General features: G+C 37.1%; 1 protein-coding gene across 2 annotated transcripts in view; it reads left to right on the plus strand.

Moving 5' to 3' along the window:
• Positions 1–25,484, plus strand: part of EDEM3 (ER degradation enhancing alpha-mannosidase like protein 3) — a 28,936-nt gene extending 3,452 nt beyond the window's left edge. Inside the window, exons 3-21 of one of the 2 annotated variants that reach the window (XM_074151779.1) lie at positions 3,341–3,441; positions 6,148–6,187; positions 7,563–7,675; positions 8,373–8,526; positions 9,668–9,802; positions 10,932–11,037; positions 11,622–11,719; positions 12,605–12,730; positions 13,304–13,387; positions 14,917–15,000; positions 15,547–15,671; positions 16,160–16,325; positions 18,850–19,004; positions 19,780–19,933; positions 20,455–20,649; positions 21,439–21,604; positions 22,106–22,291; positions 23,162–23,209; positions 23,842–24,248. In XM_074151779.1, coding sequence (XP_074007880.1) covers positions 3,341–3,441; positions 6,148–6,187; positions 7,563–7,675; positions 8,373–8,526; positions 9,668–9,802; positions 10,932–11,037; positions 11,622–11,719; positions 12,605–12,730; positions 13,304–13,387; positions 14,917–15,000; positions 15,547–15,671; positions 16,160–16,325; positions 18,850–19,004; positions 19,780–19,933; positions 20,455–20,649; positions 21,439–21,604; positions 22,106–22,291; positions 23,162–23,209; positions 23,842–24,248 — 2,643 coding nt within the window. Of the gene's footprint in view, positions 1–3,340; positions 3,442–6,147; positions 6,188–7,562; positions 7,676–8,372; positions 8,527–9,667; positions 9,803–10,931; positions 11,038–11,621; positions 11,720–12,604; positions 12,731–13,303; positions 13,388–14,916; positions 15,001–15,546; positions 15,672–16,159; positions 16,326–18,849; positions 19,005–19,779; positions 19,934–20,454; positions 20,650–21,438; positions 21,605–22,105; positions 22,292–23,161; positions 23,210–23,841 lie in introns of both variants that reach the window. The other variant, XM_074151780.1, reaches the window with a different exon arrangement.
• Positions 25,485–25,847: the final 363 nt, after the last annotated feature.

Consider the following 25,847-nt stretch of genomic DNA (forward strand, 5'->3'; position numbering starts at 1 on the left):
AGCTTGTGAGTTACAAGTTTATACAGTACAGGAGAGTTATAGAGTTAATGGATAGAAAGCCAAGCAAGAGTATTTTCAAAATGGGTGTAGTTTATCTTTTTAACGCTAGCTCTTGCTTTTGACACCTTAGCAGTTTAACAAACATCGGGCTCTTTGATGAAAATTCACAACTAGTTGGGAACGTGAAAAACACTTGGCTTGGATTTCCCATGGCATTCTGAAGTCAAAACTGTTACATATTTGGCATAATTGGATAAAAAGTTACATGCCAGTAGAAAGGATCTGTGCTTCTGCTGTTTGTTGTGATAATTTTGAAACTGGTAGGTGTCTTGCTACCTCTGAAGCAAGAAAATTCTGGATGAAGGAGGAGAATGACTTCAGCTATCCTGGAAACTTTGAAGCCAAAAGGATATTTACTTGCCACGTATGCTGGAACACTAAACAAACAGAGAAATATGACTTGTTTGTTTAAAGTTGAAAAAAAGATTAGGGTATCAGACTTGATTCTGACAGCAACAGTTAAGTATTTTTGCAGCTGCTTTTGAAACAGCCAGCTGAAAAGTTTTGATTTTCTGTTTCTATTAATATGCGGTTTAGACTTGCGTAGCTAGAAGACTGAAAATTCATGTTTGCTTGCAAGGGGGAAACCCCTTGTCTTTTTTTTTTTGTTTGTTTCAGTTGTTAACAGGAGCTTTGATTAAAAGGCTGCTGGTTTGTTTTTCAGTCTTTCAACAATGTTTGTAACAATCAGGATTTTTTTTTATATTCTTGACTGTCAGAAAGAATATGTGAAAATGTCAGTCACTTGAGGCCAGTAGGTATTTCTTAGTTTGTAGTACTAGTAGCAGTGCGTTTTTTCATTATTCAAGTTCTGTGCTGCCCTGAACTTACAGTCCTGACATTAAGCAATATGATCTTCTGTTCGGTCAGAATGTGTAGAAATTCCAGAATATCTGTTGAGCTTCACTTGTATAATGTTTTCCAGAAATATGTTCATTGTAACATTTGTGCCATGTTTTATATTTAATGGCTCTTGCTACCTTCCTTTTTAGGTTACTTGAAAGGGGAGAAGTTACAAGTTGGGAAATCACTTGACCCAGTAGTCCTTACTGCTCTAGACAGAGAATAAGAACTTTTATTTTTCAGAATGCTTTTAGTTCCTTTTGATTTTGTAAGACTGAAAGCCCATTTTCTCCAGAATATTTATCACCTTTTTTCTCCATGATTTAAGCCAGAGATCTTAGTTTTGACATTGCTTTTGCCGTGTACTTCTTAAGTCTGTTTCTCTGAGTACTTTGTGCAGATATTCAGAAACAGCTGTATTAAAATGATCTAGATTCTGGCTTTTGTAGTTAAACTTGAGGAGAGCAAAGAGTTGTGCAAAGACCAAAATACTTGGGAGGATGGTAGACAGGGAAACAAACCATCAGTTTCAAAAGTTGCTGTAAGAGCTGTTTATTTATAGAAGAATATACCTTCTTTTTCTGTCTATTTCACATTTGAATATAGATTATTTTTTGTACCATATATTTGGAAAGACTTTGATTGTGTTTACTTGCAGTTTCAGTGCAGTAATTGAACTTTTTCATCCTGCCACATGTTGGTTCTCCACTAAAAGCAGAATTGAAGAGCACAGTACAGCAGCCAGTTTTCTGATGAAATCAAAAGAGAGAAGCTCCATCCCAAATCACTTGTTCTAGGCTTCTAATGGAGAGGCAATTTTGTACATGTTTGTTGAAATTAGAGACATTTAAAATTCATCTTTCTTAATGTCAGTGACAACTCTGAAAAATTTTCAGTAAACCTCTCCTATTGCACAATGATGAATTTAAAATTTGTGTCTATTTCATGTGATATCCCATTTTGGTGGTAGTTTGAACCTACAAAATTTGCATTGACTTGAGAAGGAGTAGGATTAGGCATTTTATTCAGTGTGCTTGACTTAGGCAATGGTGCCACTCCCGTTATTTCTGCCTGACTGACAAGAAATAGAATTACAGTACAGCTTGCTTCGCAGAGTGCTTTTTCTAGAAATATGGAAAGTAACCGTTGCTTTTCCAAAAAAATCTTGTGATGTCTTTCTCTTCAAAAGAATAAATGTTATATTCTTAAAAAGCTCAGTCTTGGTAAGCTTTTTGTGAATGTTATCTTTGTTATGCCTTGTGTAGTGATTTATTGACTTTATATGTCATTGATTGTAACCCTATGTCACTTATGTTCGTTTGGAAATATTTCTACGGTGAGTTTGAAGTCTAATTCCCATTGATTTCTCCATGAATATCAGCTACTTGATAATGCCTGCATTAGTTTTAGGTTTTAAACTTGTCTTTGAGATGATAACTTCTGCCTAAGAAACATTATAGGAAGCGTCATGTGCACCTTGTTGCAGAAAGCACGCAAGTAACTCTTCAAGTTAATTGGTGTGGTTTTTTTCAGATGTGCTGTTAGTTGCTCCAGACTTCTCTGGGAGACTAGAGAGCGAGAAGGGGAAAGAGGTCCCATTGCTCTGCTCGCAGCTTAATCATTTCCAGCTACCCAGCTGGGAAGTAGCTTCACGGAAAAGGAGCTGGGGGTCCTGGTGGACACCAAGCTGACCGCAAGCCAGCAATGTGCCCTTGCAGCAGAGGTGGCTGATAGTATCCTGGGCTGCATTAGGCAAAATGTTGCCAGAAGGTCGAGGGAAGTGATCCTTCCCCTCTACTCTGCACTGGTGAGGCCACACCTGGAGTACTGTGTCCTGTTCTGGCCTCCCCAGTACAGGAGAAATACAGACATAGTGGACAGAGTCGAACAAAGGGTCACAAAGATAATGAAGACTGGAGCATCTTTCCTTTGGGGAAAGGCTGACAGAGCTGGGGCTGTGCAGCCTGGAGAAGAGAAAGCTCAGGGAGATCTTATCAATGTGGATAAATAGCTGAAGGAAGGCTGTAAAGAAGGTGGAGCCAGGCCCTTCTCAGTGGTGCCCAGTGACAGGACCAGAGGCAGCAGGCACAAGCTGCAACACGGGAGGTTTCCTCTGAACATCAGGAAACACTTTTTTACTGTGAAGGTGACTGAGCGCTGGCACAGGTTGCACAGAGAGGTTGTGGAGTCTACTTCCTTGGAGATATTCAAAATTTGTATGGATGTTGTCCTGGACAACCAGGTCTACGTGGCTCTGCTTGAGTAGAGGAGTTGGATAAGTTGGCCTCTAGAGATCCCTCACCTCAAAGATTCTGTAGTTCTGTGATTGTCATGCAGTTTTTCTGAAGTACAGGTTAATTGGGCTTCCTTTTAATGGGCTCTGAGGATTTGCTGAACTGGCTGTTATAACTTACTCTCTTGTTTTGTTTCCCTACAGGAGCATGCATATCCAGCTGATGAACTCATGCCTTTAACTTGTCGTGGACGAGTACGGGGTCAGGAACCAAGTCGAGGCGATGTGGATGATGCCTTGGGAAAGTTAGTGTTTGAAATGGTTACTGTCTCATGTAAACATCTAGGAATCAAAGTACAATTTGCAGCCCATAAAACATGTTCTTTAAGTTGACGTATCCAGAAGCTTGCATTTGTTGAAAAAGATTCTACGGGTGTAGACAAATCCATAATTTGTCTCATAAGTTCTCTTATGGGAGTGAGGGAGAAGCTACTGAACGCTCTGATTGTGAACTTCTTGCAAGTTAGGCAGAAATACTTTTATTATATCCTTCCATGATGTTAACTGATGTGAAATTGTATCTTAATTGGAAAAAAAGAGTTGACCAGGGAGTGAGAGCCAAAGAGAGGTTTGTTTTTTTTAAAATCATTCTCCAAGTATTTTTCATAGGAAGGCCTTCCAATGTGAGCTGTCATTTATGGTACTAGTAAATTTGGCTAAATAGGGGTTATAATGATTAATTATCAGCTGCGCAGACAGTAAACTGTTACCCATTATGCTCGCCTTAAGTGATATTTCAAATGCTTTTTAAATTATTTTTTTTAGTAGAAAGCTCTCTGAAAACATAATTAGTCAACTGATTATCATGTGTGCGGTAGCCTGAGGCCTTTGCCAAAGTATAAAACATTATATCAGACATTGAAATTCTTCGTATTTTTCCTTTTAAGACAGCTTATAACACAAAATACATTTGGCCAGCAAAATGTAGATTTAAGGACTGTTTTTCTCCATCTTAAATTGAACAATCAGAGATGAAATTGAATTACTCTAAATGTGTTTATAATTGATTTTTTTCACAAGGAATGTTGTCTGTATGTTTGTGTTTATAGAGCAAATACTTAATAACAAATAGCTGATTTTTTTTTTTAAATTGGTATCACTGCTTAGTGTCCCTAAAGAGTATAGTGTTAATCAAAGCTGAAGTCTTTGTCTTAAATACTACTTCTAATTCACTTTATGATATTGAGCCTGTTATTTTTGTTATGTACAAAAGTTCCTTAGTCTAGAGGTTCCTGTACAAGCCTGCTGCTTTGGAGGTGTTGAGAGATACGACTGATGAGAAAGAAGTGTCAAGAAAATACATTTTTAATCCTTGTCATGCATTCTTTTTAATGACCTTTTTTTACGTAGTAACATACTATCATTTGGGTAAAACTACCTTTCAGCCCCTTATATGCATTGAATAGTCTATTTATTATTTTTCTGTATACATGCTTTTTTCTGTTCCTAATAATCAGCTATATTTATTAGATTTCTTATATAATCCTTCTTTTTTGCCATTTGGCTCATCAGTCATGTTCTGTACAAGGCTCTGCAGTCACAGAATGGCAGGGTGAGACAGCTAGGTCACTTCTGGTTCCCTGGAGGCCTGGGAAGTATAATTGCACACCAGCCTTCTCTATAGCTGTGCGATGCGTAATCTCCCTGCTTTTGTATTTGGTATGCCATTTGTTATTTGTTTTGTATTTGTGTGTAGCCACTAGTTAATCTCTTTCTCTTGTAGAACGACGGTCACAGAATGTCCTATATCTTTACAAATTAAAGAAAATTATAATATATGACCACTTAATTACATTTTTAATTAAGCTCCACGTGTAGTCACATGTTGCCTACAGGGTATCAAACGTTGGGCACTTGCTTAAATTCTTGATGCTTGTTCTTCAATAGGCAGTTGTAACTGTTTCCAAAGTTTTCAATTTTAATAGTATCGTATTCTGTAAATTTTATTCTATGCGTGGTGTGTGTTTCTTACCATAAGAGCAATTTTGTTGGGTTAGCCTGAAGGTCCACTCAGGTTGGTATGCACTAGAACAGGCCTAGAGAAGAATATATGAACAAGACAAGCCTTATTATGATATTCCTGTTTCAAAGAGTATGGATCTGACTTGGTGTTCTCTTTTTATGGAATAAATAGTTATTTATTTTAAACCTGCCACTTGCTAGTGCTGGATGGCACCAGGTGAAATTTACTGTGAGAAACAGTGAATTGTAGATTCTCATTCACTTTCTTCATGCCGTATGCAATTTTAAAATCTTCTTAAGCTTTAGCAGGCTGAAGAGCACTAGTCTGTTCACTTATTCCTAGTACAGAAGCTGCTACGTACCTTCAGCCACACCTTACTGCCCTTTATTGTACCTTTTCCTGTTCCGTTGTATCTCACATAGAAGGTTCATAAAGAAATAATAGCATTTTCTCTAGTCTTTCACCACTAATTTTAACACTGGGTTAAATTGCAACAAATTGCAGCTTTTTCTGAAGTAGGTAAATGGAACAGTTCCTGGTAGAAGAAACTTAGCTTGGAATGATTTTTGATCTTCCTAAATCTTTTTATTATTACATTTAAGTCAACATTCTTTTTTTTTTTTTTTTTTTTTAAAGGAAGAAAAAAAGAGCTTGGAAAAAGACTTTAAACCGCCCTACTGGGGTTTTTAGTAGATTTGTTTGGAGAATAGGAATAAAAATTTAATTTCCTTACAAGAAGTTTGAAAGCTTTGCAGTAAACAAAGCTATCTTTATAATCACAGCTTGTTTCGGTCAGCCCCTAATCTGGTCACTGACAAAGGGAAGAAACTTAGTAGGGTGTTTTGATATTAAACATATTCTGTACAACTAATTTTTTTAGCAGCTTGTGGTCTGTGAGAATTTAGTTTCTAATGGTATTGGTTAGTATTAAAAGTATTCTCTGCACGTACAGGTCTATAGTAAATCTGCTTTAAATTTTGTTTCATAGGTTTTCACTGACCTTGATTGATACCTTGGACACTCTTGTGGTAAGTTAAATCTATTGATGAACTTTGATAAACTAAAGTCTCCTGATGTTCAGACTTATTTTTAGATTTTGATTTTGTTCAAAGTGGCTGTTGCTTGTAAGAACTTCCAAGTGCTGTGTTGATGGTGTTTGGAGTTTGTTGCAAAAAGAATACTGAAAAGTTCCTTCACGTTTCATTGATGATTTCTTATCTTGCTTTTCTTGGGCTCTAACTTAGCAAAAAATAGGTGAGTTTCCTTCCTGTTGTAGTCTGAAACAACATGCTGACTTAGGGGTGAACATCTCTTAATGCTTACTGAATTATTTATATTTTTAAATTCTGTGTACACATTTCATGGATGAATTTGTATGCCCCTAAATATATTTTTTAAAAAAGCAGCGCTGGACATGTTTGCCAAGAAGCGTTGCCGAACTTATGTTCCATCTCTTATTAAAAGACTCCAATCATTAATAAACTACTTTTTGCTAGATTTCAATCCTTTTGTCATCATAAAATAGGAATTTTTGGCCATTCACATCTTCAGGTAAACAAATCTAAAAAGTTTTGAAAATCCTTACAGCACTGATTTGGTGTGTCAATCATATAATGCTCTTTCTCTGACAGCTGCTCCCTTTTTATGATGTGCTGTGACAAGTCCCTTGGCTCTTTTGAATCGGGACCACAAATGTTGATAATGCGCAGTCTGAAACTCCTGGTTCCTATCAGACACTCAAATGGATTATTGTGGTTTATTTTTTATTTTCTTGTCTTAGACCAGGACTTGTGGAATTTAAAGGCACTTACGATAACAAATTGGATTACGATAACAAATCGCAAGGATTCTTAAAAGATTGATAGAACTGAAAGAAAGTCAGTGTGAAAGAAAATCTGTAGGAAATGCCCAAGTTGTTCTTCAGACACAAGGAGAAAACTGTTGGGAGGAGGAAGACTGCTAGGACGATTCACTGAATTTAGGATGTGGCTCCTTAGTCCGTGGATAGGAGGCTTCTGTGAAATTGGAGGCATCAAAGTAGGCCAGTCTTTGCCCACTCTGCCAGCACAGCCTGCAGCCCACTGAGTCCTGTTTGACTACAGTCATGACATGGGAGTAGGGGAAGGACCGAACAAATAAATCCCTGAGTAATAGTTTAGGTATATTCTCAGTGAGTTTATTCATTGTGTACAGCTTTTATTCTTTTTCATGTATCTCATGAGAAAAACAATAATACCCATGTCTTTTTGCACTGTATCAGAGTATGCCCCTGTGGGACCAGAATATCAATTTAAGGCATGTTAAATGCTTGCTTTTTTAATTCATTGTGCTTGTTCTTCCACACCTGAGAGTGACTGTATTAGATACTTGGAACCTAAACACCTGGTTACATTTGTATTTCAGGTGTTAAATAAAACCAAAGAGTTTGAAGAGGCTGTAAAAAAAGTAATAAAGGATGTTAATTTAGATAACGACGTAGTTGTTTCAGTCTTTGAAACCAACATAAGAGTCCTTGGGTGAGTAATTTTAATCTTTTCAAAGCTCTTAAATATGTGGCTTTTAGCTAAATAGCACAGAAAGGTATGCCTTAAGGACATTTCACCTCATTTAAACCAGTTGTGCCTTTGTCAGTTAGCATAGGTGACACCTGCCCTAAGAAAGGTTTTAGAATGTTAGGCTGGAATCGATGCAGTGGTACTGAATCAAGTTGGCCCCCTTCTAACTGCTGCAGGCGTAACTTTTTTGATTAAAAATAAAAACCCTGTGCGTGCTGAGGTAGCAGTGTTTTTTCTTAATGGAAAGAGTCTTAAAGATTACGCTGTTCAATACTTGATTTAACAGAATATTTCAATGCTTAGGGTAATAGATTATTTCAGGTTGGGAGGGACCTCTGGAGGTCTGTAGTCCAACTTGCTGCTCAAAGCAGGTTTCGAGCAGGTTAGTTTTTAAGCTATTATATACATAACTATACTGATGAATCAGTGATTCAACTATAGTTTAGGACTCAATCCTGGGCAATAAGAATTGCTTCCAAAATACTGACAGCTCACCTTGGTTGTAATTGGAGTTGCATCTGCTCAGCATTTCTGAAAATTAGGGCCATGTGAACATAGCACAGTTCCTTACATAGTCAACTAAATTGTGGAAATTGCTGCATTGTTCTTGAGATTAATATACTCATTGAGATGTGGATAATTTTTTTTGTGTTCTTAGAGGTCTCCTAGGTGGGCATTCAGTGGCAATTATGCTGAAAGAAAAAGGTGAATATATGCAGTGGTACAATGGTGAACTTCTGCAGATGGCAAAGGAACTAGGCTACAAGCTTTTACCTGCTTTTAACACCACTAGTGGTCTCCCTTATCCAAGAGTAAGTTCTCTGGTTTCTGCACTTCAGAATTACTTCTGTAAGCAAATTTTATATTGTTTTGTTTTTATCTCTGTTTATAAAATCACTTGTATGTTTATTAAGTGTACAGAAAATCAAAAGCTGATAAACTGCTTATTTGTAATACATGCTACCTAGTATTTTAAAATACAGTTTTAGGCTCTCTGAATCCCTACGTTTCCAGCTCTGAAAATTCTAGTATTGCTGTGGGTAAACAGAAGCTGCAGAAATCTTGTCTATTCACTGTCTATTGCTCCCTGCTGCTATAGGCACCACCAAGTAGCCCAGGAGAGTGATTTTTGTTCTGGTACATATCTCTCCCTAAGACAGTGAAAGAGCAACATGCAAGCACTCGTGAATTTAGCACAAAACTGATTAATCTTCATGGTCTACATCCACTTTTCTGAGAGGGGAATGGTAGCTATAATCTAAAAAAATTCACTTAATGTAAAAGCTTTCATCAAATTCAAACAAAACATGGTACGTATTATTTGAATTACAGAAAACTACTTCACGTGCATGTCATCCATTGAGTTTGTGAGATGTGGCTTTGGTTGGAAACTTTTCCATAAATTAAAAATTTGGGCTTAGTAAATCAACATTTTTCTAATGAAAATGTCTAATTCAAAATGTTTGGGGTTTGACAATTTCTGCTGAGGGAGCCCTCTCCAGAAGGCAGAAAATCATGTTGTGTGTGGTACAAAAGTTGATTCATCTACCAGGTACTCTCTGGAGCTAGGAGTAGTGAGATATTTACGAAGCTTAATTTCCATGAGCACTTGTGATGTTCCGAGTTTCTGGTTTGCTGGTAAATAAATTGCTAGAATTAGATTTTCAGGGTGGTATTCTTTTATTCAAATGTCTGGTGAACCAGGCAATGGGTAATTGGGTCAGTCCTTGTTTTGCAGGGTTGAGTATTTTGGGTATTTCTGGATAATTTTATGTACATGTTTGAGTTGACAGCATGTGGTAAAGCAGAGCAAAATGAAAAGAGGTGTGTGTGATATTTTTTTCTTGCCTTTGGAAAAGGCATAAATTGTATAGTTGCCCTACAGACCTATCACAGGAGTGTGAAGTCTTTTAGCTAGTAAAAATAAAGATAATAATCTCTGCTTTTCTCTAGGTTAACTTAAAATTTGGTGTAAGACATCCAGAAGCAAGAACAGGAACAGAAACTGATACCTGTACAGCTTGTGCAGGTACCTTGATCCTTGAGTTTGCAGCTTTAAGCCGATTCACAGGAACATCTATATTTGAGGTTTGCTTTCCATGATATTTTATTTTTTGGGATTAGGTATTCATTAGTGTTCTGCTACACTTCTGCAATTTTGGAAAAATAATTTTGAGTTTATCAAATGGGTGCATATCTTAGCTGTTCTGCACAAAAAGTTTGCATGTGTTCAGATTTGTTCTGTTTGTGGGCTTTTTTTCTAAAAGTGTTAAATTGACTGTTCAAAAAACACAGGATGCAATTTTGTTTGAAAGTAGTTACAGTAATACAGAAGTAAACAAGATAAATATACTGAAGACTAGCTAAAGGATAATACTTGCATGGTTTTGAGGTACAGGGGTTAGAACTACAAAGAAGAAAAGTTAGATACTTGTTCCTTAAAATGCAGCTTTAAAAAAAAAGCACAATGGAAAAAAAAAAAATCACACTCATATAGTTCCACTGAAGTTTTGCAAGACTTATCTAAGGATATATTGTCAGCAGGAAGCTAAATGAAAATATTTACGCTTTTCAAAAAATTCTAATCTGAAAAATCTTTCATCGTGGGCCTAGTATTTCATTTAGTTTCGTGGAACCGTGTGGAAGCAGAGCTGGGCCTGTGTTGAGTGTTTTGGTAAAACTTGGCCCCCTAAATTCCTGTACGTGTGTTTGGCAACTTAGAGCCATTTTTGTTGGGTAGGTTGTTACCTTCAAGTTACTTTTTCTGTATATAGAGAATATATTTAACTTGTATACTCATTAAAAGGAGGCTGCTGCTCCACATTGAGATGTCTAAAAAGATGCAGCCATTTTGATTCTAAGGCTGTTGTATGTCTTGAAGTTTTTTTTAATTAGGTTACACTATCCTTTCTGTATGCACAATTTTAGAGTAGGAAACTTTTGTGGAAGGATGTTTGACTTGCTTAAGACCATGCAGCTAATTGGCAAGTAGTAGTGTAGACAAGCACCATTCTTTCTAATCAGCAACTGAATTACTATTTAGATAAAATGTGGACTGAACATCCTACTATTTATGTAATGTAATACTGAATTTTATAATTGTTAGATATGAAGCATTATTTCATGGCATCTTAATTTCTATAGACAAAAGAATAACATTCTTTAGTATCTGTGTTTCTCTACGGTTTCCTTTAATGAGCATTTTTTGTTGTTCCAGGAATATGCACGGAAAGCGCTTGATTTTATTTGGGAAAAGAGACAGCGCAGCAGCAATTTAGTGGGCGTTACTATTAATATTCACACTGGAGACTGGGTCCGCAAAGGTGTGTGGTATTCTGACTCAGAACCAGTGACCACAAGTGGTCTTGGGCAAGAAAAAAAAACCTTGACCCCCCCAACACATTTATGTAGACTATTTTAAAATGTTAATTGAATAGGTAAGAGGAGTTAGATAAATATCAGGACTGAAGAAACCGACTGCGATGAAGCCTGGCTTTGCTCTGAAAGGGTGTTTTGGTAGATAAACTAGTTTTATTCATTGCAAAGAAAGTGTTCTCTGATTCACTTTAATACTGAGAGGGGAATGCCTGGGATAAATTTTCAGAGATTCTACTATAAATACATAGGAGAAATATAAATAGGACTGTGGTTGTATATGGCAGCCAATAGAAATATTTTCCTGTGAGAAGAGTGAAACAACTGGCTTCAATGTGTGTCTGTCCATATTACCACAAAACCTTTAGCGTAGACATACACGGTATTATGTTTCTGTATCTGTGCCTTAATTACAGTGATAGGAGGCTTTTCCTTTTACTGAAAGAGCCTTTAAAATCAAAATGAAACCATGTGAAAATATCCATATGGCTACTTAAAGTAAAACCACGTTTTCATTTTCTGCTGTTTCTAGACAGTGGAGTTGGAGCAGGAATAGATTCATATTATGAATATTTATTAAAAGCCTATGTCTTGCTGGGAGATGACAGTTTCCTGGAAAGATTTAACACAGTAAGTTAACACTTTACTCAGGTTTGTGACTTCTGTAAGACAAATCTAAGACTAATAGTATTGTCAGCTGTTAGCCTGAGAAGCCTATGAAGAGATCTTTAGTTCAATTTCTGTGACTTCTGATGTGTCTAGTGCCAGCTCTTTTTAATATGATTTTTTGCTAAGCTTGGGTGAACAAAACAATATAAGAGCCTCTTGTTACAAGCCATGGTACAATTTCTTTCTGTCCTGGAGCAACAAAAAAGACCTGAAAATCAAAGTCTGGATCCTGCATTGCACTGCAAATCTTAAAGCCCAATATACATTTAAATATACTTACAAGCTGAAAAACACCGATTTCTAAATTCATAAGATGACTAAGCAGTGTCAGCATCATTATTCTTTCATAAGAGCTTTTTTTTGAAAATAGCAATATCCAGCAAAACCACTTTATATCATAAAGCGTGATTTTATATCATAAGTAGTATTAAAATTGGAATAAATCAGCAGCTAAAAGCCTGTTGCTTACACTTTAAGTGTAATGATTATTTCATGTTCCTAACCCGCAGCCACCATTATTATATTTTGCCTCAATTATGTCTGTTAACTGTTTCCTATTGATTTGGCTCATGTGCTCATGATTGTACCAGTTGCTTTGTTGGGTTTTTTTTTTTAATATCTGCTTTCCTCCTCTGAGATGTATTTGTTTTAGAGTTCTCTTGGTCAGAGAAAGCAATTAGAACTTTGTTCAGCATGTGCTTAAAGATTCAGCCATAACAAATGTGCCTTAACTGTAGTGCAGTACTGGTTCTTCCATTGAAATAAAATGCCGTAGTTTGGTGATCTATATCTGTTTTATAAAATGTATTGATAATACAGAGTCATGATTTTTCTGATGTTTGTCAGCACTACGATGCCATAATGAGATACATTAGCCAACCACCTCTTCTTCTTGATGTTCATATTCATAAACCAATGCTAAATGCTAGGACCTGGATGGATTCTTTGCTAGCTTTCTTCCCTGGATTGCAGGTAAGGTTTAAAATCCATGTGCAAATTATTTTAATAACAAGTAAATTATTAAATAGACTGGATATATAATTGACAAGTCAAGCTTAGTAATTTGATTTTCAATAATACTGAATGAGGATTTCTGTACTCACTTCTGTCACTTCAATGCAAGTTAACGTGCATTTCTGGCCATCTTGAGTATCACAAGTATATCCGTATGATTTGTTCCCTTCACTCCTAGTCATGAAAACACTCGAATGAGTCTGCCTTTTTAGTAGTCTAGTGACAAATTTTCTAGTTTGTGTGCCATTTACATTTTTAAGACAAACTAAATCACATTTCCACCACAATTCTTTATAAATGATAGAGATCTTTTTTCGGCATAGGCAGTAGTCTTAATGAGCTCACTGATTTTAAAAAGCTCTTACGGAATATCTATGACTTACACTGAAAGGGGGTAATATTTATAGTATGTGTCTGCTGGAAATGTAGAAATTGGTCTGTAGCTTTACATGAACACAGTGAGTGTGCCTAACTTTTGATTATTATTCCTATGCATGGTGAACTAATGTTAATTTTATTATTGAATTTTAGGTGTTGAAGGGCGATATTAGACCTGCTATTGAAACTCATGAGATGCTGTATCAGGTTATAAAAAAGCATAACTTTCTTCCGGAGGTAAAGTGGTAATTTTTTGATTGTGTAGAATGATTCTTACCTCAGTTTGAGCAGTCTCAGCTATCTATTTGAAAAAATAGTAGGTGTATATGTCGTTAAAGCCAAAGGCTCCTTTCCACAGCATTCTTATGTGATTTATAGTTCTGTATGTATGACAACTGTGTTTTGGATATGAAATATTTTCCTTCAGTTATGCTGTAGTTAACACAATAATAGGAAGCTGCTGCGATTAATAATTACTTAGACTTTATATTTCAGCCTTTCAAAATTGACCTTGACTCATTTCAGTATGCAAAACTTGTATAAGCACATGTAGTAGTAGCTGCTTACTAATAAAATAGCATTAATGCTGAAGATCAGTCATCTATATTAACCCAAGGAGGGAAACAAAAGACTGAATTGTTCTGAGAGGAAGTTCTGAAATTTTGCATAATGTCCTTGAAAATAGGTACACAAACTTGTCTGTAGTTATTGCAAGTGCAGTCTTTGAGCAAGTTAATACTGCACAGAAAAGCTTTTTTACCTGCTGAAGTGTGTGTCTTCATTCTGTGATGACCCAGAATACATGAGATGGCTTCTGACTTAATTTGTAATTGTGACTTTCCTCTGGTGTAAGCTTATTTGTTAGAGAAGATTTTAATTAACATTGCATTCACCTAATGTGGAAACTGAGACCAAAGGATGCTCTCTAAGCACTGGAAGGATTTTTTTTTTTTGAGTGCTTTTAAAATGGTATGATTTGGCTCCTTAAGCGTTTTTTTTTTGGGGGTTGTTTTTTCAGTGCTTTGTACTTCTGAAGGAAACTTTGAAAGATCAGTTAGTTGTATTTAAGCCAATATGCCATCCCCTTCAGCAAACGGTTTAAACCATGGTATGAACTAGAAGTAAGGCCACCACAGAAGTGGCTTTTGCCAGTGCATATGAAGAGTGAATGCATAGACTAGGCAAGTTTTAGATAACTGACTTCTAGTCTGTGGTATTTCTTATGTTAGAAACAGCTGCTTACAATCTGTCAGTCTGAAATGACAGTGTAATGCACTGGAAGTATCAGGTGGTAGGTAAGTTTGCAAAAATGGTATTTGTCAAAGCTCAGGTCGCCTCTATGTAGTGGTCCTACACTATCCTGCTTTGGTTGGGTTGCAGCAGAGGTGGTGTGCTTGTGCTGATAGGAACAATTGAAGGCTGCATGCTGCCTCCTGGGCCTGGAGCACAAGTTCTTATCTGGCACCTTTGCCAAAACTCCACTTGTTGGGCGCTTGTCAAGAGGCTGGGTGATGTCCTGACTCCTGCACAAACACAAGACTAAGTCTCACTCATGCTAAGTGGGCTCGAGCACTAGTTTAGGTTTTGGCCTCAAATGTACCAACTAGACAGAGGTTCTTGTAGCCTCCTGAGACTGCTGTTGGGCCTACAGTCCTCTACTGCTGTGTACTTCAGCTATTGTAATAAAGTTGATGTATGATTCAAAATAAACCTGTGTTTGGTTTTTATTCTTGCATTTATTTTTGTCTGTTCTTTTTCTTCCTCAGGCATTCACAACAGACTTTAGAGTTCACTGGGCTCAGCATCCTTTAAGGCCTGAATTTGCCGAAAGCACTTACTTCTTGTATAAAGTAAGATCACTTTCATTCCTCTGACTTTTGGTCACTTTGTCTAGCACCTGGTATTTTGTTGGTGTTTTATTTCAATATAGAATGAGTAGTCTATCTCCAGCTTATTTTATCTACTGGAGCCAGTTCTGTTTATAAACAAGATGAAAGTATTGGTTATCAAAAATTGTTCTAGGATTTTTTTTTTATATGCCTAGAATTAGAAGGGCCCATATTTTTAAAGATATTCAGGTATTGCTGATCTCTGTCAAAGAGATCTTAGTCTCTAAGAGCAAAAGCCACTTGTACCTTGCAGAGAAGAGCAGTGCCTAAATGTCTTGCATTTCTGTAGGTATTTCCATGTGCTTATCTGCATATCCTTAAAAGATAATGCAGTAGATCTCAGAAGTCTCTCTTGTGACTGTTTAGCACTACCAATAAATTAGACTTTACTGGTGTCTGAGAAGGTATGGAATCAATAAATTAGCATTAGGAAAATGAAAGCTGCTAATTGTACAGTAAGTAAATACCTATATGTTTGGGGTTTGCTTGTTTGTTTTTATTTTACAGGCTACTGGGGACCCTTACTATCTAGAAGTAGGAAAAACACTCATTGAAAACCTGAACAAGTATGCAAGAGTACCTTGCGGGTTTGCTGCAATGAAGGACGTTCGTACAGGAAGTCATGAAGACAGGTACAGCATTTTGCAATGATTTTTTTTTCACAAAAAGATTATAGGAAAATGATTATATAATTGAATTAATTAACTTTTGAGTAGCTGTCTGCCTTCAGTTTGATAACCCAAGTCTTAAATTACCAGTTTGTCATAATCTATTTCAATACTTTTATAGTTTGTTACGTAAGAATATTTTTAGTTAACGTTTCCTTTGTCTCAGAGCAATAGACAAATTACTTTCAAACAAAATATACTTCAAATCAAGAACTTAGTAAAGAGGTTTATTTGTTTTTTCTATAATGCTGTTTTGTACTGAACATGCTGAATCATTTGCCTCCAAACACAGTTTATTCCAAGTGGAAAGAATACTAATGTAATTCAGTTCAGTAATAATAGTCATGAAGTCTTCAGAGATGGAGCAATAGGAGTATTTGTTTTACTGATGTTTTAGAAAAAGGGATCTTCCTAATGATGATGATGTTTTGTTTTGGTTTTTTTCCCTGTAGAATGGACTCTTTTTTTCTGGCCGAGATGTTTAAATATCTTTACCTGCTGTTTGCTGATAAGGAAGATATGATTTTTGACATTGAGGATTATATCTTCACTACAGAAGCTCATCTATTACCACTTTGGCTTTCCACTACAAATCAAACCATCTCTAAAAAAAATACAGTAAGTGACAGCTCAAATTTAAATCAGTTTTAGTGGTGCTTTAAAGCAGTTCCTTTTTTTTTTTTATGAGAGCACATGAAAGAAAAATCAGGAAAAATCATAGTTTAAAGAAGTACACCAGTGTTAAAATACTTCATATTAAATGTTTTATCATATTTACAGTCACATGAGTATGAATAATGTTTCGATGACTGGATTCTGCACCACTGAATCTTGAAGAAAGAGCTGTGGAAAGCTAGCAATATTTAAAAAGAAAATTATTCCCCATCTCTATAAATTTGAAAATAGCACGCTATGGTATTTTTATGTTCATCTTTATTTTCTATTATTTTTTCTAATACATTTGCAACAACGTGCCAAAGTTGTTGCTTATTTTATTGCACAAACCCTTGGTAAATTTCGAGAGGTTTTTTGAGACCACTACAAAGTTAGTTTGACAAGATACAACTATAGCTTTTGGGTATGTGATTGTTTTAGTCCATGCAATAGGCATCTATTGTGTAACTGTGAGAACATTTAGTGGTTTATAAATTACTTAACCTTCCAAAGTAACCTATAATAATACAACTGTGCTGTGAAGCATCATAAATACTGTCTTTTTTGGTTTTGTGCTTAATAAGGTGACATGATTAATCAATCTTTAAGGCAATAATACTAGTGGCAAACAAGACAAATGTGTGAAAAAGTGAATAGAAAGGTGTCCAGGGCATCAGAGATGTAAATTCCCTTATGGTAGTGTGCCTTTATTTTTACCCTTTACTATGTGTTCTACAATAATGCCTGGATCGGAGGAAAATGCTGATGTTGTGCGTGTCAAGCTATGCGTCCTGGAGAAATCGTAAAATTGAGTATAAAGGACTCTGTTTTATGGACTGTAGCATTAGGCAGTGAACAATTTTTAGTTACTTGCTCTTAATGTCTGACATCAGTAATACATTTAATGGGGGGTTGTTTTTTCGTGTTCCTTTATGGTGAAAATCCTGCACCCTCTATGAATGTTCTGTCCTTGAGCATTTATCATCTTTTGTCTTTGAGTTCTGGAAATGGAGACTGTTGCTTTTTAAACTATGCGAGAAGTTCTCTTCCCTCTGAAGGAGCATTTTGTGTAACTTCTGTAATAACGTGAGAAGTTGACACTTTTGAGGCAGCCAGGATTCCCACAGCTGATGCTGTGTGCAGCGCTGGCCCAACATATGTAGCTCTCTTGAGAATAGCAAATGTTAATAAAAGGCCGATAAAGAAGATACAGTAAATTGTTCAAATGCAGTTTTCTTAAGCTCTTTAAGTCAAAGCTGCTAACGTGCATAATACAAGTAAGAAAGATGCATTGAAAATGGTGTCAACAAAATGCGTTAAGCAGCTAAAAGGCTGTGAAGATGAGTGTTACTCTTATGGAATTTATCCGATGGGGAAAAAAATGATAAGAATGAACAGAATGTGTAAATTATTTTTAATATAAACACAGTGCTAGTATGCCAAAATGTCTGTGAAATAGTTGGTAGTAGCAACCCAACATCCTGTTCGTATTTATTCTTATAAATAGGAAAGGTTGTGTCTTACTACAGTGATGGTTGCAATAGTGCTTGCAAGACCTTCTTTCTTGAGTGATGTGACTAATATTTGTCACACTAAGAGCATAGGTACTTTAAAGTGTTTATTCTAGTAAACTAATAGCCTTTTAGGTCTTGGGTTTTAGGGAGCCTTTAAATACTTGATTTTTAATTAGATAATATGTTGCAAACAGGATTTTTTTGCAAGTAGATAAATACATTAATTTTCTTGTAGGTGAGAGAATAAGGACAGACTAAACAGACTAAGAACAGACTAAATATGGCTGCAAATTACTGTGCATGTTCCACCTGGTTTCGCATGTTACAAAACAGCAATTGGTGTAAATGTTAGCTCTGCCATCTTTTCTGAAAATAGAGATTGCTTGAAGTATATATAGATTCGTCCTTCCCCATTGAGACTTGCAAGTCTGTATGGCTCCTGAGGAGGAGAATCTTTTGTTCGTATGAAAAGATGTGGCATTTTTAGTAATAGGAAACAAGAATTACCTAAGGCCTGCAGCTGGTCCGCTCAGCATACAGGCAACATCAAATGGAATTGTATCTACTTCCTTTAATTGTCCAGCACAGAAGAGTACAGGGGCGCTAGCTATGTCATGAGTGGGCTTGAGAAGTACTGTTTGCCAGTAGAGGATTAGCTGTTTTTGCAAAAAACAAACAAACCTAGAAACTGTGGATACAAGTTTGGTAAGTTACATGTTAAAACTGGTATTGTATTTATCTATTCCTAGAAAGGGTTGTAGTGCACTGGTTGCCCTTTATTATTACAAGGTGTGGCACAGAAGAGTGATGTTTTCTTCATTCCTGGAATGTGTGTGGTTGTAGGATATATATTGAATTCAGCTGCTGTATGTCCTAAGTACACAAATTACTTAAGGGTAGGTCTATCTGTTGATTTTCTTCATATAAAAATGTAACCTACATTTTTAATAGGTGGTCTGTATCTTTCATTTTAGACTACAGAATACACAGAGCTGGATGACAGCAACTTTGACTGGACCTGTCCGAACACCCAGATTCTTTTCCCAAATGACCCTATGTTTGCTCAGAGTATCCGTGAACCTTTGAAAAACGTGGTGGATAAGAGCTGTCCTAGGGGTATTTCCAGAGCGTAAGAGGAATATTTTCTGTCTTTTGTTAGTGTAGGAGTGAGGGGAATAGTCTGTTATGCATGGAAGGAGGAATATGAAGCGTTATTGGAGCTTGCTCTGCTTGAGTTTGGAGTCCTTTTGAAATGGATAGCCTAGCTACAGGAAAAATCAGTTATGTTTTGTCTGGCATCATCAGCAAGACTTAGTTCATTGCCAGCAGGAATTAGCGCGTCTTTCAAAGCAAAAGGAGCTTAATGAGCCGCATACTCAGAGTGGGAATTGTAGCCCAGGTACTACAGGAAATACGTCTCTTTGATTTGTAAAATTAATTTCTGTAGTCTCTTGAACAGTTCTGCCACTCTTCTTTGTAGGAAGCAAATCGTACTACCGTATATAACTTCACCTGTTTCGGAGAATTCAGGATGGTCTGTTAAAGTTGAGGAAGTTGATCCTGGATGCCTCTTTGGTATTTATACTTAACGAGTAAAGCTGAGAAGCAACTGTATGAGGAAAACTGGTTTTAGTCAGTCTTACAATAATGCAGACTATTTAGAAATGAGAGCGTATGGTAGTTTTGTTATCAACATTGTGTGTGCTTTTTTTGCACCACAAAATTATCGATAATACTGACAACTTTTAAAAAAGATAGTTTGACTGAGAAGTTGCATTCTAGTGAAGCTTGTACTCAACATTATTCCGAAGAATTCTAATCTTGTGGTGGTAGGAATAACGTGAAAATCTTGTTTCAAGAATAATCTGGTTTTTAAACCTTTGATCTCTAATATCTTTTGGCAGAGAAGAGAGTTTGGGAAGTGGACCAAAACCACCATTGAGAGCCAGAGATTTCATGGCCAGTAATCCTGAACACTTGGAGATACTGAAGAAGATGGGAGTCAGTTTGATTCATCTAAAAGATGGAAGAGTACAATTAGTACAGCATGCAGTGCAAGTAAGACCTGACAGTACTTTTTCTGGAAACTTCTAGTAAAATGCTACTAGCAATGAGATTTAACACTTAGAGGTTCAGGACAGCCAGACTGCAGAAGGGGCGCGTGAACTTGAATGTGCAACTATATTTAGCAGGTGGTTGGTTGTTAATGTTTTGCCTCAGCAACATTTTTAACCAGTCTTCCATTAAAATAGATGGAGGCTGTTCTTGTCAAAGTGATGCAGTTAATAGCATCTTATCTGAAAATATTAGTTTTTCAGTGTGAGATACTTCTGTTTGTCTAGGAGATGTATATGGTTATATATTTTTAGTCTACAGTGTAGCGGAGATGCTAAAAAGTTAAATACCTCATTTGGAATGATGAATGGGTGTCAGTGAGCATCCACTCTGTATTTTAAAATCTTTGTAGCAGTGATCCAAGCAAACTGAACTTCAGGGTGGTTTGTTTGTTTGGTTTTTTTTTCTTCCAAAGTTTCTCAAACATTTAAGAAGAAACTGTTTATTGTTTCTTTACCACTCAGGCAGCAAGTTCACTTGATGCTGAAGACGGCTTACGGTTCATGCAAGAAATGATTGAACTCTCCAGTCAGCAACAGAAAGAGCAACAGCTACCTCCTCGTGCTGTTCAAATTGTTTCCCATCCATTCTTTGGCAGGGTGGTCTTGACTGCTGGACCAGCACAATTTGGAATGGATTTATCCAAACACAAAGCAGGGGTATGTAAGATGTGTATGTGATCTGTTCCTAGCTTTCTGTTACTTCCCTTATTGCATAAGCCTAAATTTTACAGTACTGGTGCTATTTCAGGATGGCCAGCTAGAGAGCGATCAATTAATTACAGTGGTTAAAATGACAGAGCGCAGCAATGACAGAATGACAGCTATGACAGTCTTTTAGATGAGTGGCTTATCGGTCCGTGGCCAATGTTCTGCTTCTGAGTCATCAGTCATGATTTCGGATTTAAAATGCATATGTAGTATGATTTTTTTGAAACAAATTTATATAATCTGCAGTGCACATCTTAAGAGATATTAATTTAAGGCAAGTTTTTCCTACTGTGTCAGCCATGAATTTTCAGAAGCTCTTTTAGAGTTAGAGTAGGCAGTTCTTACACAAGCTTTTATAAAAGGCTATATCTAGATGGAAGAAGAAAATATCACAGAGGCAATGGTCCTTACTGGAAGCAGTAGGAAAACTCAATGACTTGGATTGGGCAAGATGCAGCCCAAAAGAGGAGTTCCAGACTAGCAGTTGACAAGAAGAAATTTTTCCAGAGATGGCAGTTCACAGGTATAGACAAAATACTCTGAATATGAGAACTTGGGTTTCACTCGGTCTTTCTTGGCTTCTTAGAACTCCAGCTTCAGGGTAAAGACTGCCTGCAGTGACAGAAGACAACGCTAAATGCATTAGAGCGACTGAAGAAGTGAACATGCTTAGGAATCTTTTGCAAGTTTGAACCCGGTGCTGTAATTCTCTCTTTCTGTTTTTGTTTTTCCAAACAGACAAGAGGATTTGTTGCAACCATTAAGCCATATAATGGATGCTCAGAGATCACTAATCCTGAGGTGGTAAAAGAGAAAATTGCTTTGATGCAAAGAGGCCAGTGTATGTTTGCTGAAAAGGCACGGAACATTCAAAAAGCTGGAGCAATAGGTGGCATTGTTATTGGTAAATAAAATCTTAACTTCTAAAAATCTTAAGTTTGTGTAAATGTAACCTATATTTTACAGATTTGAAGATACTGGAAAGCTGACAGGAAGCTGACAAACTCTCTGAGATGACAGTACTCCAACGTAGAAATTGCACTTTTAGAAGATGAAGAAATGTTTTGCTTTTGTTTGGTTCTGCGCAGAAAGTATAGCTAAAGAAACTGGGATGGGTGGTTGTCACTGGTTTTGCAGATGAAAAGTTGTTATTTTAAGGATCACCGAGTGTTGAAATAGCGCTATCTACTGAAGAAGACTTGAGATACAAATGAGAAATGATAAGGAAAACAAGTACACAAGTTGGATTTTTGCTTTTTACAACTGACTTACTATTTTCTGCCCAAGATCCTCTAACTGACTGGGCAGTAGAAAGCCGCTCAAGAAGTCTGCTGAAGTTCAGAGTTGTAGCCTATTTATCTAACGGGAGGTTTGCTTGCTTTTCCTTTTGTCTGCGTCTGGCTAGATGACAATGAGGGAAGCAGCAGTGACACAGCTCCTCTCTTCCAAATGGCTGGTGATGGAAAGAATACAGACGATATCACAATTCCCATGCTCTTCCTCTTCAATAAGGAAGGAAACATTATACTGGATGCAATCCGGGAGTATGAGTCTGTGGAGGTGCTCCTTTCTGATAAAGCAAAAGACAGAGGTAAGATTAGAGGTTATTTATACAAATTTAGCTTCCATCTGTGCCGTGGCACAATGTGAAATGTATAAGAGTGATTTCTATTGCTACCCAAAGGTGCAAATGCATTCTTTGGTAGCTCGAGTTTTCTGTTTGACATTGGTAACGGCTTTCTTATGAAACAACTAATATCCGAGATGTGTCATTATTTGCCACCCCTCCCAAGTTAACACTAACATCCAGAAATACTGTTCTTAAGTTAAATGTCACTTTGACTAATGAGAAAATACAGCCTTTTGGATTCCTTTTGAACCTTTTTTTTGTCACAATCTGCTTTGAAGTGGCATCAGGAATAGCATAAGTGTTTTCAGTGCCCTACATTGTAAACGCCTCTCTCTTATCGACATCCCCAGTGACGTGCTTGGTACCCAAAAGGAGAGAGACAACTCTTACAACTATTTTGCCTATCTAAGGAGAATTTGTTATCATGAGAAATAAGGCTGCTGACCTCAGATGTTTTGCAGTTTTTCTTGTATAATACAAGAAAATTGCAAGCTAATACATTTCCAATTAACAGGTTTGCATATGGTAGAAAATTCTAGGTTTTCCCTTTGTCAGCCTTCCGCGTAGCACTGCTTTGGCCGAGCAGAGTATATAAGAACAAGTATCTCTAGTAAACCAGGGACAGGCGTTTATTTTGTGCACATTTGCAAAGGTGTTATGTCAAAAGCTACAGTGTTGTTTCTTCATAGCTGTTTACAGATTTCTCCTGTTTATAACTATGGTTAATCTGCTCTAAGAAAATACTAAATACAAAAGATAGCTCTGCATTTGAGAATATGTAATGCGTATCTGCTTCTTCCCCCCTCCTCCTGCTTCCGTTTGGAATCCCAGCAACAATCTTTAAAGGTAAAATGATTCCAAACTACATTATTGATAGCAGTAAGTATCCCGTGTTAAACATGGTATATTCAGTTAAATTCCCTAGAAGTCCTGAAGTACTAGTGTCCTGTATACTAGGTATAAACATCTAACTCCAGATAAATCTGCATGGTTAAATGGGGCAGCTGTTGTGGAGTTACAATACCTATCTCAAGTAGTGATTTAGATGTTAGTTGCTTTGAGTGGGGATGTGACAAGGGAGGTTTTGGCTCTCTTTAATTCACAGTTCAGTAAAATTAAGGAACTCTGTCTCCCACTTCCTTAGAAGTGGGATCCTGGATCTGGGAGTGCTTTAAATTTCAGTGCACGCAGTGGGTATTTGCTTGAGACTGAAAGATGGCAACTAGCACTGACCCAGAAGTCACTATTCCAGTTTGAGGAACCAAAACTAATCTCACTATATCGTTTGCCCTTGTTTAAATGTCTTCCCTCACCTCCCTCTGTAAAATACATTCCTTGATTCCATTGATATGAAAACTTAACATTTAAGTCTGCACTTCCTTGAGGAATATGGTCAAGGGAGGTGACCTTGCTTATGAAATACATAATAAAATGTGCCTTCCTAGGTAGTTTTTTTTTCAAAACGTGTTTTTTTTCTGTTTGTTTGTTTTTTTTTCTCTCCCCTCTCAAAGACTTGGAAATGGAGAATATGGACCAGAAGTTATCTGAAAACGATTCACATAAACAGAATTCAGAAGAAGCTCCTTCAGCATCTCAGGATGTTGGTGCGGTCAGTCAGGAGCCTGAAGAAGGAGAAAGCTCTGATGTTACTGACCCTGATTCTTTATCTCCTGCTGACGCAGACAGTGACAGCATTTCCATTTCAAATCAGGATTCCTACGTCCCTGGAACCGATGAGGCTAGTGCTCCGGAGCCAGCATGTACGCAAGGGGATCACCAGCCTCAGGAACAAAAGACCGAGACAGAGTCAAATTCCAAAGTTAACTGGGACAATAAAGTCCAACCTATGGAATCCATATTAGCAGACTGGAATGAAGATATAGAAGCATTTGAAATGATGGAAAAGGATGAGCTATGACTTGTAATAATAACTTATTTGTTAATAAACAAGTGGAGAACTCTTTGGGTAAAAGCGAGGCCCCGATATCTGAGAACGAGTAAACATACTCAGTATTGTGATGAGCAACCAGATTTCACCTGGAAATTACCACAGAAATCCAGCACGCGCTCTTTGTATTTTTTTAATTTTTCCTGTTTAAAAACGGGAATGTGCAATTGAAGCATTAGTCTGGCTCCGCTGCATGGTGCTGTAGCCCAGGAGGCTCATTCGGGGAACGAGCCCAACTTCTGCCTTCCAGGCTCCAAGAGGTCACACTCCCTTGGTCTCTGGAAAGCACAAGTTGAACGCAGTGGGGTGAACACGCCACGTAACTAACGGTTGTCGGTGAGAGCACTGGAAGGCCGTAGGTCAGCCACTGTTGCGGCTTGAGCACTGATCCCTACTGAGTTGCACGCCTTCATTGACAGCAGCGGGTGAAATTGTGTTTCCGGTTGTCTTGTCTTTAAGACACAGCTAGAACTTGTCCTGACACATCATACTGAGAGGCAGTAGTGTTGCTCGTCACTCCTTCCATCCATTACTATGAAGAACGACGATATGCGAGTTTTCCCTTCTGCTCCACTTTCAACTAGAGAAACTGTACAAACCAAAGGCAGCGTGTACTTTGTAAGCAGGTTCCATCGGGGAAACTGAGGCAGCCTTGCTCGTTTGGGGTCTACCAGATAAAGGTTCACGGTGTGTTGTGGAAGTTATGCTTGAGGTTAAGGTAAAGTGGACAAGGTAGATGTTGAGTTACAGGTGTTTTCTTTGGCCTTCTAGGTTGAAAAGTCTACCCTGAGATACAGAATTTAAACTGGCAATACTCTCTGAACGGACGCTAAACAGAACTAGATCAATTATAACAAAAATCTTCCTTTTTCTACAAATTTGATTTCTAACAGCTTGACTGCATTATCGTTCTTTTTATATGCAACTTCTATACGTGTGACGCTTAAGGCCAGTACCAGCAGTGAAGCGCAGCGATTTTTGGCTGTTGGGTCCATAGTTCAAAGTGTAGTGGCGTGAACCGCGAGGATGACCGATATGTTACTCTGGGCTTCAGGAGATTGTTACAGGTAAGTGTGAGTCCTAATTTGTTATCCCTATTATGAAAAAGCATTATTTACATAAAAATGGGGATGAGAGACGTTTTGACTGTGTCCAAAGAAACTGCCAAAAACTAATTAACTTGATTTATATAAACCGCTTTTAGTGAATTGTGGTTCAAAGAATTGTTTTATATAAAAGAGTAAATGAATACTGCCTATATGCTGCACCAGGCTGAAAATGAAGGTTTATATTAACCTTTACAATGGAATAAAAAAGCGCCCCAATTGGAATTGCACCTTCCATTTAGCTGGTGAAATTTTGTGTGCTGAATATGCAACTGTTAATTAGTACAGCCATACTGTATTTATTTATGTATACTCCTGTACAGTATGAATGGAGAAATCCCAGGCAAATGTTGTATACATGTATACTTAATGACACTTGCTTTCAAGAGTATCAAAATGCACAGGCACCTTTTGAGAGCATGACAGTCAGTCAAACTATTATCCATAAACTGAATGATAACTT

This window comes from Numenius arquata, chromosome 8 (assembly GCF_964106895.1).
Source record: "Numenius arquata chromosome 8, bNumArq3.hap1.1, whole genome shotgun sequence".
In the NCBI taxonomy this organism is placed as follows: Eukaryota; Metazoa; Chordata; class Aves; order Charadriiformes; family Scolopacidae; genus Numenius; species Numenius arquata.